The sequence below is a fragment of the Rhinolophus sinicus genome, linkage group LG07 (assembly GCF_036562045.2).
Source record: "Rhinolophus sinicus isolate RSC01 linkage group LG07, ASM3656204v1, whole genome shotgun sequence".
Lineage (NCBI taxonomy): Eukaryota > Metazoa > Chordata > Mammalia > Chiroptera > Rhinolophidae > Rhinolophus > Rhinolophus sinicus.
In genome coordinates, this window is record NC_133757.1 from 83513451 (window position 1) to 83528889 (window position 15439).

The following is a 15439-nucleotide window of genomic DNA, read 5'->3' on the forward strand; positions in this document are numbered from 1 at the left end:
AACCCTCCCACCCCGCCCCGCCCCACGAGCCCCAAGTGCCCCGCCACTGCGCGCCGCCGCCGGCCCTTCCGCCTCACTCAGCCGCGGAGCGGGACGGGCGCGGGCCATGCAGCGGACAGCAGGGAAAGAGCTCGCCCTGGTAAGGGAACCGTAGGTCCCAGGATCTCACATCCCTGGCGACCTCCAGGTTCAGAAACTCTAGGTCCCCGCCCCTCGGACCCTAGCTCCCCGCAAACCGGACCCTTCGGACTCACCCAGGAGTTCCTACCTCGGGCCTCCGGGCCTCTGACCCACTGAAGTGGCTGGTTCCTCTTAGGGATGAGGGGGGAGTTTGTCTCTAAGCGCGTCTGCCGGAGGAGCCAGAGACAGACTCTGTGAGACTGGACCCTGGGACGACCCCAAATGCCACCTCATCCTCCCAGATCCAGGGAGGAGGGTACCCGGGCGCTGAGGGCACTTTCCTAGCCTGGGACCCCGCCCCAAGTCTCGTTGACTCTAGCGGGAAAGGCCCATCCTAAATCCGCGCGGGTGAGGGGAGCGGAGGACCCGGGACCCGGGACCCTGCGGCGTTCTGAGCCTCCCTCGGTGTCCAGGCGCCGCTGCAGGACTGGGGCGAGGAGACCGAGAACGGCGCAGTGTACAGTGTCTCCCTGCGGCGGCAGCGCAGTCAGCGCCTGAGCCCGGGGGAAGGGCCTCAGGACAGCCAGGTGAGAAGGGGGTTGAAGGGCGGGCGGGGCGGAGTGGAGGGGCCTGGAGGTACTGAGATTAGGGCGAGTGGAGGGGCGGAGCTGAGGGAAGGGAGGGTTTTAGAGGTGGACACGTAAGGTGGGCGACCAGGTGAGTAGGGTAGATGAGTGAGGTGGGACCAAGTCAGGGCGAGGTTCCCGAGCGGGACCTGGAGACCGAACTGGACCGCTGGGCCTCGGTTAGCCAGGTTAGTGGGCGGAGCTGGGGGGGTGGTCTTTAGAAGCGGCCAGGTGAGGGTGGGTGGGGCGAAGGGCAGGGACCGGACGGCCAGTGAAGCGCGGCTGGAGAGCTGAGAGCAGCCTGGGGGTGGGCGGGAACAAGTGAGTGGGGGCAGAGGGCGGGGCCTGGGAGGATGACGGTGTCCAGGTCATTTGTAAACCGGGCAGAATAATGATAAATCAAGGGGGCCAGATCCAGAGGAATGGGCAGGATCAGATGCGAGAGTGGTGCTAGCAATGGGCGTGATTGGAAAAGGGGTGCTGCGGGATCTACTCCTCTGTGTCGTTGCCTCCCCGCCTCGCAGGCCCCCAGCCCCAGTGCCGACGCCTTCCTCCATTACCGCACGAGCAAGGTGCGAGCACTGAGGGCGGCGCGTCTGGAGCGGCTGGTGTGGGAGTTGGTGTCTGGAGACAGCCAACAGGACCCGAGCTTCGTGCCTGCCTTCCTGGCCACCCACCGGGCCTTTGTGCCCACTGACAGAGTTCTGGGCCTTCTCCTGCCACCACCACCGCCACCCCTGCCGCCCTGGTCAGTGTCAATGGGAAACCTCGTGTTCCCACCACAGACCCTCACCCAGACCCTCTCCAATTTATAAGCAGGAAACCCCCTAACCCCACATCCCTCCTCCTAAGCCCTCCCAGCCCTCCTTCTTCAACTGACTGGGGGGGGGGGCTCTTCCTAGGGTAGAGATCAAGAAGACAGAGGGACAAGATCTGAGCTTCAACAAGAACCTGAGGTTGGTTTCCCCATCGGGTAGCAGTGGGAGGATAGGGGTCCTAGAAGTCTAAGGTCAGATCAGTGGGGCTGCAGAGCTCCCTGCTGGCCTCTGAGGCCCTGCCCCTCTGGACAGGGCTGTGGTGTCTGTGCTGGGCTCCTGGCTGCGTGACCACCCTCAGGACTTCTGGGACCCCCCTGCCCACTCAAACCTAGGCAGTGTCCGCACCTTTCTGGGCTGGGCCGCCCCACTGGGGACCGAGGCCCTGGAGGCAGAGAAGCTGCTGGGAGACTTCCTGGAGGAGGCTGAGCGAGAGCAGGAAGAAGAGGAGCAGCCCCAGGCATGGGCAGGTGAGGGGTTTGAGGCACTGATAGAGCCCTAAGCAGGCCTTTCTTGCTTGCTCCCTCCCCAGGGGCCTCCTTCCCTCAGGGAGCTGCAGATCTGAGACAAGTTTCTTAACTTTGTCTGAGTCTCAGTTTCCCCACCTGTAAAATGGAGATAATAACCCTTTGTGTAACATTTTGACATTTGTCCAGCACTTCCTTTCCTTCTCTATCCTAACAACAAAGATACTCCACCATTGAGTCAGGATGCTCTGTGTTTCTAACTACAAATTATTCCATTACTACTTGCCTTAGGAGCCACAAAGACCTGAGTTCAAATCCCAGTTCTGCCATTTGCTGACTTGTGACCTTGGATAAATCACTTCACCTGTATGAGCCTCAGTTTCCTTATCTGTGAAATGGGGGTGATAATAGTACTTACCTCATTGGCCTCTTCATTCAGCAGATATTTAGCCACTGGCTTGGGCACATAACAGTGGACAGGAACTCTCAGTTCCCTGGGGAAGACAATCAGTAAACAAGTAAACAATGAGGGCTTGGCAAATAGTAGCATTTTCGTTATTGTTGTCACTGATTCTTATTTATTAGAATCAACCACTTATAATGAAATCTATACAAGAAGCCATACTTTTATTTTCTTGTGTGGTAGATGTCAGTGAACTACCTGGTCTTTCATAGAAATATCTACCAACCTCCGTTGTAGACAGCTTTTAGGGGAGGGAAAAAGATCCACATACTTTAATTGTGTCTTTGTTCAGTTGTCAGCTCCTCAGACGTGCCTTCTCTGATCCCCTCCCAACGAATATATTCTCCCACTCTGTGACCCTTTAGCCTGCCTTATTGTTCTGCATAGCACTCATTGGTTTTGTCCCCAGCTCTCTCACCAGGGGCAGGAACAGCGATGATTCATTGACTGAATAAGTGCATCCTGCTTATAAAGTATCATCTTTCACCCATCTGTGTTTCATCTGATCCCTATCACAAAAGCATCTATATCCCTAATCCCCATCTTTTAATCCTCATGTTAAAGTGGCCACATTTCTCTCCACTTTACAAAGTAGCATCTCCTTCTCTCTCCTGTTAATAAAGTCTCAGTTATTTATATGTATTTTATCCCTTCATCTTCCTGGTTACTAAGCGTCTTTCTTCCTCTGCTTTCAAGACTTCATGAGCTTGATCTCACCACTGCACTATACACCTGAAACTAATATAAAAAATATCGAATGTCAACTATAATTTAAAAACAAAATAGTCACAGGGTTGTAAAGTATAGCATAGGGAATATAGTCAATAATATTGTAATAACTATGTACATTGTCAGATGGGTAATAGACTTATTGGGGTTATCACAGTGTGAGGTATACAAATGTCTAGTCACTATGTTGTTTTGTACACCTGAAACTAATTAAGAAAAAAAGATTTCAGCAGCTGATTCCAAATCATTGGAACTGCACAGTCCAATGCAGTAGCCACTAACCCCAGATGGTATTGAAACTGAACTTAAATTAATTAAGTTAAAAATAAAAATTCAGTTCCTTGGTTTCACTAGCCACATTTCTAATGCTCAGCAGCCACATAGGATCACACAGGTAGAAAATATTGCCACCATTGCAGAAAACTCTGTTAAAAGTGCTGCCCTAAGCTATAAGTTCTTGAGGTCAGAAGAGAAAATGAACATTTATTAAACACCTACTGTATGCCAGGCTCTGGGAACCTTAATATTTTTATTTTGGGATAACTTTTTACTATGGAAAATTCCATACACATACAGAAGTAGACTGATAGTGTAAAGGACACTCCAACACCCATCACTACTCATCTTCAACAATTATCAATTTGAAAAAAAAATTTTTTCAAGATGATTTGAAGGCAAATCCCAGACTTATGTCACTTCACAGATCAATATTTAGGTTTATAACCTAATTGACAAGGACTTTAAAATATATATAACCTTCATTCCCACAATCATTTCCAACAAAATCAGCAGTAATTACTTAATATAAAAAAATACCCAGTCCATAGTCAAATACTCCCATTGCCCCTAAATCGTCTTTTTTACAGTTGTTTTTTCGAAATCCAAAGATCCATTCAAGGAATTCATTTGTGTTTCTTTGGTCTCTTTTATTCTTTGACAGTCCTTTGCCTTTTGTTTAATGCCATTGGGGGGAAAAATGGGTCATTTGTCCTTGGCAATGTTTCACATTCTTCTGCATTTGCCTGTTTGCTTTCTCGTGGTGACATGTACTATGTCCCTCTATCCCCCATACTTACTGTAAGATCTGAAGGTTTGATTAGATTTGGGTGCAATTTTTTTCCCCAATGCCTACTTTTTCAAACTAATATTTTGCAATGTCACCTGTCCCAATTTGAAATGAAAGGCAGATAATCGAGCCAACTTACACAGATAATTTGAAAATCATAATATGATGCTGTAAGCGTAACACAAAGGAAAATAAAAGGAAAGCAATTTACACATCCATGGACTATGCTTGTTGAGGCATGGATGTTTGGCGTGCCTCACTAGGAGACGTGGTAAAGTTGTCTGGTGCCTTTGTTGGACGGAGCGTCACGGTGAATGTGACAGTCACAAACACTGACTAATGCAGAGGAGTGCACTGGTGACGCAGACACAGTAGCATAGACTTTGGTGATAATCATTTTCCAAAATGGTGAACAACACTTGCAATTTCCAAACAAAACAAAGTCCAGACTTTCACAGTCCTCGCATTCCTGGAACCAAAATAATTAGTGTTTATGAGCAAGGTAGCTGAGTGCTACATTACTGTAAACAGGTTTTTCAAGGACACAAATGTCTTAGAGGGACATTTGGAGGCTGGGTGGCACAATTCTTCACTGTGCTTGTGAGCCCCCCTTCCGGTAGATGCCAATTTCCAAAATTTCCCCTAGGGGGCGCAACCACTGAAACCCACTACGAAAAGGCATATTTCAGTACTTTACAGAAGTGTGGTAGGCATGATCTTGTTTGATTTTTCTTTTTAATCCAGATGAAGAAAACAAGGTACAGAGAGGTTTAAAGGCTTGCTTTCGTTCGCACAGCAAGCCCAGTGGACACATTGGATCTGAACTTGGCACTTGCTGACAATAACATTCTCTCTTTTTTGTTGTTGTTGTTTTTTCAATTAAAGTTCATTGGGGTGACAATGGTTAGTAAAGTTACATAGATTTCAGGTGTACAATTCTATATTACATCATCTATAAATCACATTGTGTATTCACCACCCAGAGTCAGTTCTCCTTCCATCACCATATATTTGATCGACAATAACCTTCTCTTAACCACAGTTATACCACATCTGGAGAAAAGAAAAGGGCATAGGAACTTATCCTAATACAGGTTCAACGTTATGAAGCTCTATTTTCTACACTGGCCTTTGAGTACCTGGCTTCAAAGCCCTACCCTGCCATTTACTGAAGGTGTGACTTAGGGCAAATTGTTCCTGTTTCCCCACCCATAGAAAGTGGGTAACAGTACCTGGCTCGCTAGTAAGTGTTCTACGTTATGGAGTTAATCCACACGAGGTGCTCAGTGATCGTTACTGTTGCTCTAAGTCCTTAAACACATTCAAGAACGTCTCCGTTTAACAAATGAGGAAAGTGAGGCTCAGAAACGCTAAGGGAGTTCACGGAGACAGTCCTGAATTCACACCTGAGAGTTTTTAACTCCCTCTAATGCTCTCTCAGGATTTCCCGAAACTGCCCAGACTCCCAGCCCAGACTCCCGGGAAGGCTGCTTGGAAGAGGAGGAAAAACTGGTACAGGAAGGCCCTGAGCTCCTGGACTTCAGTGTAGACGAGGTGGCAGAGCAGTTGACGCTAATGGATGCGGTGAGGACACGGGAGGGGCGCGGCGCGGGAGGGGGGCAGGTCCCACTGAGCACAGATCCTACCCATCCTCCCCCACCACTCACCCCCTCCGCTCAGGAACTCTTCTTGCGCGTGCGACCCTGGGAGTGCCTGGGCTCCGTGTGGTCACAGCGGGACCGTCCAGGGGCCGCAGGCATTGCCCCCACTGTGCGCGCCACTGTGACCCAGTTCAACACAGTGACCGGTTGCGTGCTGGGCTCGGTGCTCGGGGCGCCGGGCCTGGCCGCCCCGCAGAGGGCGCAGAGGCTGGAGAAGTGGATTCGCATCGCCCAGGTGCGAGTTGGAGGGGAGGGAACCGGGATGGAGGTTGGAGGCAGAACCGAGGTCGGAAGAGAGGGAGGGGGCGGGCAGAAGGCAGAGGGCCAGGGGCCTGGGAATGTGGAGACAGTTGGGGCTGGGAAGTACCTAAATAAAAGCCTATTTTATTTAGGCTACATAGGAAGAGGCTATGCCAGGCTGGGCCCGGGACAGCAGAGGGACGTTGGGCGGGTCTTCGGATAAGAGGATGGGATGGGATGGGGAGTGATGGGGTGGGATTGGCTTGGAAGAGGGACCAATGCCCAGAAAAGGGGGCAGAGGTCTTAAAAGAGAGTGGTTGGGGGCGGGCATGTGCCTCGGGGCTGAGAGGAAGAGTAAGAAATGGGGGTCCAGGAGAGAGAGAGTGGAGGCATGACAAGAAGGGGGAGGGGAAGGAACAGAAGGTTAAACCTGGTGTGAGATTTGGGTTCAGGGAGGAGGAGTTTGGGTCCAGAAGAGATGCTGTGGGCGCGTCTAGGGCCCAGGGAGACACAGGAGTGGGGACCCCAGAAGCCAAGGTCAGAAATAGGGGTGGAGGCAGCTGTGGGAGGGCTGGGGCTCCCGGTGGGGGGGAGGGTCTGCTGGAGGAGGAGACTGAGTCTTGGTAGCATAGCAGCTGTGGGACGAGTCGTCGGGATCTGACCTAGGGTTAGAAGTCATGAGATCAAAAGGAAATCATACCTGGGGGTCAGGCTTGGGGTCTGACCAGCGCCCCCACCCCACTCCCCAGCGCTGCAGGGAACTGCGGAACTTCTCTTCCCTGCGGGCCATCCTGTCTGCCCTGCAGTCTAACCCTATATATCGGCTCAAGAGCAGCTGGGGCGCCGTGAGCAGGTGAGCAAGAATGGGGGGCGCAGGGGGGGGGGGGCGCTGGCGTGGGACCTCCTCATTACCCCATTTCAGCTCTGACTCTCCCAGCCACCGACTCCTGACCCCTCTCCTGTGTCCCCAGGGAACCGTTATCCACTTTCAGGAAACTTTCACAGATTTTCTCTGATGAGAACAACCATCTAAGCAGCAGAGAGATTCTTTCCCAGGTACAGCAGCCTGGGGAGGGGACCTGGGAGGGGACAAGGCATCACTTGTCCTAATATTCAGTGTCCTTTCCTTAACTTCAGGAATGACCTTGCCCTTGTATGTGGGCAGCCCCATGTTTTTACTGCCTCAGCTGTCCTCATGATAGCTCACACTTGGTAACTGCCTTATTTATTCATTCAACAAATACCAGAAGTTACAGGGAAAGGTCACTTAAGGCTAGAGTCATAGCAAAGAGTGGAAAAATAAAATTGTGCCAGGGACTTGACTTTGATAAGCAAAACTAAAACATTGTGTGCCAACAGGTCAGAGTAAGCTTCTAATTGTAATTAGAGGCTGGTGCTTAGGGTGAGTCCAGAATACATGGAATATTCTTCACATTCACCTCCTGCAGGTCTCTACCCTCAGAGACAGGATGCCCTTGCTGTGCCCCCCCAGTGTCTCCACCTCCTCCCCCTTTATTCTTATCTCTGCATGTCCTTAATTACATGTTCATTTGGCTGTTGCTCTCTTTCCCTCCATAACGTGTGCTTCACAAGGTCAGGGTTTTTGTCTGTTTTGCTCATGGCTGCCTCCCCTGCACTCAGGACAGTGCCTGGCCCAGAGTAGGAGCTCAATATCTGTGAGTAAATGAATATCTCACATAAGGATGATCTCAGAGAACAAGGAGCTCTGCATTAAGCACCTACTGTGTACCAGGTACTGTGCCAGAAAGCTTGGCCATGAACCAGACAGACACAGTTCCTGCCCTGGGGGGGATTCAGGCACCGGACAGCAGAGACACACAGCGCAATAACAACTGCCCCTGCAATGATATAATTAATTACCAGGCAGAGCGATGTCATGGAGGCATTCAGGGCATTCCCAGGGGATTGCCTGGGGACCTGTTCCATCCAGGCCTGGGACAAGGATTCTAACCTGTGTTGAGACCAGCCCTGGCTGCCGTGGCATCCACAAGTCCCACCTCTGGTCACCCCCCGTGGGGCCAGGCCCCTGCTGCTTATCTATTCCCTGCCTTCCTCCCCCTGTTCATTTTCCCTTGCGTATGCCCTTTGCAAGTGGTTTGTGATTGCTGAAAGCAAAATGGGTGTATATTGAGGCATCTTCCCTGAAGGAGGGGTCATAGAGACCCCAGGACTGCTCAGTCCTTCCCCCCACCAGGAGGAGGCCACTGACAGACTCCAAGAGGCGGACACCCCCCCAGGAAGCCTGCCTTCAGTGAGTGATGTGGTTTCAGATGGGGAACAGCTGGGACCCTTGGAGGGGAAGGGAGCACGATGGGGTTGGTGATGGCTGAGAGTGACTGGAACTCTGGGGACCGCAGAAACTGCCCCCAGGCCCGGTCCCCTATCTTGGCACCTTCCTCACGGACCTGGTTATGCTGGACACAGCCCTGCCGGACATGCTAGAGGTCTGTCTCCTGCCCCTTAATTCTTGACCCCAGCACCCCTTGCCCTCAGCACAGTGGGCCTCCTGACATCCCACCCTTGACCCTGCCCGCATTCCCAACCCCTGCCCCCTTAGTGCAGTGGGGTTCCTGACATCCCAAGGAACTTTGACCCTTGATCCTTGACCCTGGAGACTCCAGTTCCTTGACCCTGGAGACTCCAGTTCAGACAAAGTTTGCCCCCAGGGGGATCTCATCAACTTTGAGAAGAGGAGGAAGGTGAGTGGGGACTGGGATGAGTGTGGGGGAAGATCAAGGTGGCAGCAGAGCATGGGTGGGGTCTCAGAAGCCACTCCCTCAGGAGTGGGAGATCCTGGCCCGTATCCAGCAGCTGCAGAGGCGCTGTCGTGGCTACTGCCTGAGCCCCCGCCCGCCCATCCTGGCTACACTGCGTGCCCAGCGCCAGCTCAGCGAGGAACAGAGGTGACCACCCTGTGGCCTAGCCCAGCCCCATCCCAGCTGACCCTGGATCACACCCTGGATTTGGTTACCCCGTGCAACTCTCCAAGTCCTAATATCCCCTTCCTGAGCCCTGACCCCAACCTGTGAACTTGCATTATCTCCAGCCCAACTGAGGGCCCCAAATGACCTCTGACTTCAAACTTTGACCGCATCTGACTTTCTGACTTTAACATGCAGCTGACTATTCAACTTAATCATCCCATCTGTTTTCTTCGCATCTCTGAACCTATCTGATCTGTGACCCCATTCGTAAGCCCCATCTGACTTGCTGAGCCTAATCATTGACCCCCAATTTTGAGTAACTGACTTCAATTTTGACGTATATTTGACTGTCTAACTCAGCTATCCCAATCGTTTCCTTTCATTCTATTGAATGCATGGCCCTAACCCTTGACCCAATGATTATCTGAACTTGAACTCCATCCTTGACCCAATTTGACTTCTCAGTCCCACCCTGTGAATCCCTGTGTGACCTGCCAACCAAGCCATCCATCTCATCCCTAATAAGACCCTGATGCTGTGTGACCCCATTTACTACCCTGACCCTGACATTTGGTGCCCAACACCTGGCTGTTCCCCACAACACCCAAAACCCAGCTCCCACATGATTCTAACTCTTGTCTCCCAATCCATCCCCCCATCTGTATCTTGACCCCTCAGTTACCGCATCTCCCGTGTCATTGAGCCTCCAGCCGCCTCCTGCCCCAGCTCCCCACGTGTGCGGCGACGAATTAGCCTCACCAAGCGTCTCAGTGCGTGAGTCTCGGGGTGTCTGTGTGGGATGATATGGGCAGAGATGAGGGATGCGGCTCCTGAAAGAGTCTGCCTTCAGCCTCAGCCCCTGTGCCCATCCTCAGGAAGCTGTCCCGAGAGAGAGGCTCATCCCCTGGCGGAAGTCCTGGGGACCCCTCATCCCCCACCTCCAGGTGAGCATCCTGTTTGGTGAAGGGACTGGAGATGGCAGGGTCAGAAGTCAGGGCAGCCACCACACCTCAGGCTCTGCATTTTGCCCAGTCTCTCCCCAGGGTCCCCCCCATCCAGTCCCAGAACCAGGGACCCTCCTCCTAGAAGTCCTCCAGCCTCTCCAGGGCCCCAGGGCCCCAGCACCAAGGTACCAGGCCTTCCTGTGTGTATGTGGGACTGTGGGCACCCAGGGCGGTATGTGTGTGTACACAGGCTTTGGGGCCAGGAGTGTACAGAGGAGATCGTACTCAGGCTTGGCTCAGCACTTAGGGTTTCTCTTCACGGGACCATGTGCATCTTCATGGCCCCAACTGAGGAATTGTTCCTGCATCTGGCATGTACTCAGACCTGGACCCGTGTGTCTGCTCACCCACAGGGCACTCCGGGGTGCAATCACACACTTTTGCACGAATATGTTTATACCCAGAAATTTGCATACCTAAAGGAGAAATGTGGCCACGTATATCCAAAATATCCACAGGACCATGTACAGGGCTGTTCATGGATATGTACTTGTGTATCTATGTAAACCAACTGTGAGCATATGTGTGTGCTCACTGTTCTGTGTATACAGGATTTCTTATGTGTAAACATGGGTTTGTGTGTTTATCGAGCATATGTAAATTTGTGTAACAAGGAATGAAGATCCATAGGTGATGGGATTGTACAGATGTGGGCTTGTATGTGTACCCTAACTGTGTGTCCCCAGGTTCTGGGTGTGTAGGGGCATGTATAGAATACATCAATGAGGGAGGGGCGTAGTGCTGTCCCACCACTCAGCCTGCCACTCCCACTGCCTACAGCTGCCCCTGGCCTTGACCCTGAGCTGCCCTCGCATCCCTGTTGTGGGGCAGCAGGGCTTGGAAGTCCGGGTCATTCGCGTCAGCATCGACAACGACCACGGTAACCTGTATCGAAGCATCCTGGTGAGGGGCTGGGCTGAGGACCTGCTGGGAGCAGCCCTGTCCTTGGGGCTCAGGCCATCACAGCTCACTTCATATCTTCTCTTCCCAGCTCACTAGTCAGGACAAGGCCCCCAGCGTGGTACAGAGAGCCTTGCAGAAGCACAATGTGGCCCAGCCCTGGGCCTGTGACTACCAGCTCTTCCAAGTCCTTCCTGGGGACAGGGGTGAGCAGGGACAGCTTGGAACCTGGGCTAGGGGACAGCTGGGAGGGCAGCCAAGTGACCAGAATCAAGGATGGCCCCAACAGGGCCATGAGGTGGTACAGGCACAGAGTAGGGGTAAGATGAAGCACGGTGGGGGAAAGAGGGAATAAAATATTTGTGCCTCAATTATATAGGTCATGTGGTTGTCCTGGCTCAGTGTGAGGAAAGGGGGCACCAAAGGTGTCTTCCTAGGATTTATGGGGAAATGAGATTGTCCAGGGTCAAACAGGAGAGGGCATGTAGGAAGCTGTCTGGGCTTAAATTATAAAATTATGAGGTTGTCTAGGCTCAACCTGGTAGGGTATGAGGCTGAAGGGGGTCTGGGCTTCAATTTGAGAGGAAATTAGTTTGTTCAGGCTCAGCATGGGGACTCTGAAGGTATCTGAACTTGGCACAGGAGAAGGCCATATGGTATTGAAATTCAGGGTAGGGGAGCAGGAGGTTGTCCAGTTTTTGCAAGGGAGAGGCAAGCGGTTGGTATGTTAAAGGACAGATATGAAGTAGGCTGGACATTAGGAAGGACTGTATGAGGTTGTTCAAGTGTGAGGGCCACAGGTTGTGCAGGCTGGAAGTAGGAAGTCAGAAGTTGTCCGAGTTCATGGTGAGAACAGCATGAACTTGGCTGGGAGTTGACTGTGGGGGAAGGGTAGGAAGGACAGGAAGTTGTTTAGGATTTGGGGTCTGTGTTTGCCCAGGCTTGTAGTGCAGACTGTGTTGACTCCATGGGAAATGGCAGGAGGTTGCCCAGGTTGGTGGTGGGAGGAGACATGAGGTTCTGTGGCTTCAAGTGGGAAACTGCCTAGGTTCTCAATGAGAGGAGAATGAGGTTGGCTTCGCACTGGCTGAGGAGACCCAAGATTGTTCCAGCCCCAGGGTAAATGGCAGAAGGTTACCTAGACCTAGGTCCCTTGTAGGGGAAGTATGAGGTTGTATGGGCCTTTCATCATTTTGTCCACATTTGGCCAGAGCTCCTGATTCCTGACAATGCCAACGTCTTCTATGCCATGAGTCCAGCCGCCCCTGGAGACTTCATGCTGCGGCGGAAGGAGCAGGCCTGGCACACAACGTCAGTCTCCCCAACCTGAGGTGGCCCTCTCCTGCCTCCAGGACACAGGTCCCAGGGGCAGCTTCTATCACCACCCTGTCCCAGAAAGCTCCCGTTCTCCAGGAGAGCCCACTGAGCTCCAAAGCCTGTGCCCCTCCCCCAACTTTATTGGGCCCCATCCTGCTGACTCTCTTGGCACTGGATCCCTATTCCAAAGCCACCAGCCCACAGGGTGGCTGGTGGAGGGCTCCATCACATACTGGGGATCAGACTCTTCCCCAGAGAAATCTTGTAACTGTTGGAGACACATCAGAACTGACAGAAGTGGATGAACAGTGATCGAAGCTATGAAATAGGGGTCAGTCTTGTTTGTTCTGCACCTGTGCCTCATGTTCACTCTTCATCAAAATAAAAATGTAAAAGAAAAGGAAAAACAAAACAAAGAGCCCTAGGAAAGGGGCTGGGTGAGGCATGACTGGATGCTGGGGCACTGGCGGGGGTGGGGTGGGAGGGCTCACACACACAGGGTTCAGGACTCCCTCCCCCAGCATTTTTGGGGCAATATGCTTTCTTTCTGCTGTGTATATGGGAGATGAAGAAATGAAATTCCATGGGAATCAGACAACTAACATCATCACCCCTGAGTCAATAAGGACTGAGGATAAAAAGAGAAGGTGAGTTGTCTGTCAGTACTGGGGTAGGAAGAAGAACCAGGCAGAAATGAAGTAAGTTATAGGGCCGCCTGCAACAGAGTCATAACAACGATAATAACATGCTCACTTTGCACTCCACTCTGTACTGGACACTATCTAGGGGCTGTATAGCTCACTTATTAATAAGGATTTTCTATTTCAAAGGGTCAAAAAAGCCAATTCAAACAGACACGGGCAGAAAAAGGAAATGAATGGCTCATGTAATTGAAAAGATTCATTTTCCCAGCTTCAGGCACAGTAGGATCCAGGGAGTCAAACTATGTCATCAGGATTTCGTTGCTGTCTCTTGGCTCTAATTTGCTCTAAGAATGAGACTGTCCATTGTCCCCCCCCCCACCCCAAATCCAATCACCTTTTCCTATGGTAATAGAACCAGTGATTTTTATCTGGTCACCCAAAGTAAAAACTGCATTTCCTGTCTCCTTGCAGCAAAATGTAGCCATGAGACTAAGTCCTGGCCAATGAGATATAAAGGGAAAGGATGTGGGTAAATGCTAGGTCCTGCCCTTCTTCCTTTTCTGCCTCCTGCTGTTTAGAAATAAAACATAGGGTGGATTATGTTGGACTGAGTGATTCACACCCTCTAAATTACTGAACAACAAACTGGAAAAAGCATGGCTGTCTGAGACCAGAGAGCTGCCATATAGTATTGCTGGTACTTGGATTGTTACATAAGAGAGAAATAAGTGTCTATCTTACTTAAGTCACTATTATTTGGGTCTCGGTTACAGTAGCCAAAAGAACATTTTAAGTGACATAGCCCGCTCCAAGGCAGGCTCACACCTCCTGCAGGCAGTGCCAGGTTTAAATCCCACCAGCTCCACCCTCCCATGCAAGGAGAACTGCTTTTTCCCGTCAGCTCCAGCAAAAGCCCCAAATCAGATGCCCACTGGACGAACTTTTGTCATGTGGCCACCCCTGAACCAAAGACTGTGTTCAGAGGAATGTAATATGCTGATTAGTCAGGCCTGGGTCCTCTCCCCATTCTTTGAGGAGACAGAGAAATTTCAAGTCACAGGAGTGAAATCTGGAAGGGCACAAAAATGGAAATTACATTTGGATGCTGTTACTAGGAAAAGGGAGAATTCTGGTGAATGGGCAAAAATCATTGCCCAGGGTTCTAAACATTGTCCTTGGAGCAATAATGGGGGATGCCCAGGCCCTGTCTGGGGTGGAAGAGAAGATAGAAGAATCTAAGCATAATGTAGGGTCTGGTAAAAGACATTGCAGTACACAACATCCTACTTTACAGGCTTTGGGGGGGCGGCTGCTATGAGTATTAAGACCTTAGGACCAACTGGATGTAAGTACAATATCCTTGAACTAGCTTAAGAAAATAATGTCTGCATGATGTAATATGTGAATTATATATGAATAAAATACTTGCTTACTATGTGCAGGCACTGTTTTAAGAAGTTGACATAATCTATCTCATTTAATCCTGATACTTAGCCCTATGGAGTAGGCACTACTATTTTGCCTATTTTATACATGAAAAACTGAGACTAGGGAGGGTTAAGTAACTTATCCAAGTAGCATGGGAAGTGGCAAGGCTGGGGCAAACCTGAAGAATCTGCCATGTGCCAGAACATGTGCTCTTAACCCCTGGGCTAGTTTGCCTCTCGTAAGAACACTTTAAAGTTCCTGCCTCTTTTTCTCACAACACAGAGTCCACATGTCAATTTCCTGAGGAAAAAATTCTCACTTGTTTTTAAAAAGTGCAGGGGTACTCAGACACAGCTGTATCTAGTGACTAGCACAAGATCAACTGTTTCCTTGCATCTCTTAGCTGGGGTTTTCTCTAATCTCCACAAATATTTCTTAAGCTTCTACTGTGCCAGTCTCTGTTCTAGGTGCTGGGAACACAGAAATGAACAAAACAGACTAGTGGGGGCAGTGAATCAATAATAAAACATCAATATCATATGGTAGGTGATATTAAGGGAATGCAAAATAATAATAATAATAATAAAAATAATAATAATAAGCTGTTCAATGGCAATGGGAAGTGTGGGATGGGAGGGTTACTATTTTAAATAGGATGGTCAGGGAGGGCTTCATTGAGGAGGTGACATTTGGGCAGAGGCCTGAGTAAAATGAAGTGACCCCTGGTATTTAGAGGAAGAGCCTTCCACCAGAGGGAACAGATGGTGCAAAAGCCCATGTTAGTTTCACCACCAAGCAATTTCTTCACTCCTACTGGCAAAAAATGTTCTTGGCTACTCCATCTGCCCACCTTGTTGCCAAATAGAAAGCGACACCACCTCTCCCAGTAATGCCAGGTAAAGTCCCAGGATGGAAGCTCATTGGTTACATCTGAATCACATGCCCACTCTGAACCAATCACTGTACTCCACAGAATGGAGGGTTCTGCTTAGCTAATCTAGGTGGGCAGGAGCA

The 15439-nt window shown here is 50.6% G+C and overlaps 1 protein-coding gene across 10 annotated transcripts; it reads left to right on the plus strand.

Moving 5' to 3' along the window:
* On the plus strand, positions 1 to 12769 carry RGL3 (ral guanine nucleotide dissociation stimulator like 3). Of its 10 annotated transcripts, XM_019744934.2 has the most exons (19): positions 1 to 139; positions 594 to 707; positions 1271 to 1494; positions 1649 to 1702; positions 1817 to 2031; positions 5728 to 5870; positions 5967 to 6182; positions 6937 to 7040; positions 7159 to 7243; positions 8403 to 8459; positions 8566 to 8652; positions 8875 to 8907; positions 8990 to 9111; positions 9811 to 9906; positions 10008 to 10076; positions 10165 to 10261; positions 10917 to 11039; positions 11128 to 11242; positions 12248 to 12769. In XM_019744934.2, exons 1-19 carry the CDS (start codon positions 107 to 109, stop codon positions 12364 to 12366), a joined length of 2106 nt encoding a protein of 701 aa, XP_019600493.2. In that variant the 5' UTR covers positions 1 to 106; the 3' UTR covers positions 12367 to 12769. The 10 variants fall into 10 exon arrangements, with proteins under 10 accessions (XP_019600493.2, XP_074194243.1, XP_074194242.1 ...); XM_074338142.1 differs by lacking the exons at positions 10917 to 11039; positions 12248 to 12769 and having other exon boundaries at positions 9983 to 10076; XM_074338141.1 differs by lacking the exons at positions 11128 to 11242; positions 12248 to 12769 and having other exon boundaries at positions 9983 to 10076.
* The last annotated feature ends 2670 nt before the right edge of the window (positions 12770 to 15439 follow it).

What these genes read in the sequence shown, in the direction of transcription:
- RGL3 (XM_074338137.1), top strand. Translation starts at nt 107, where the DNA reads ATGCAGCGGACAGCAGGGAAAGAGCTCGCCCTG. An exon ending in AGTGGATTCGCATCGCCCAG is followed by an intron (nt 6,183 to 6,936) that starts GTGCGAGTTGGA and finishes CCCACTCCCCAG; the next exon opens with CGCTGCAGGGAACTGCGGAA. An exon ending in CCCTGCCGGACATGCTAGAG is followed by an intron (nt 8,653 to 8,874) that starts GTCTGTCTCCTG and finishes GTTTGCCCCCAG; the next exon opens with GGGGATCTCATCAACTTTGA.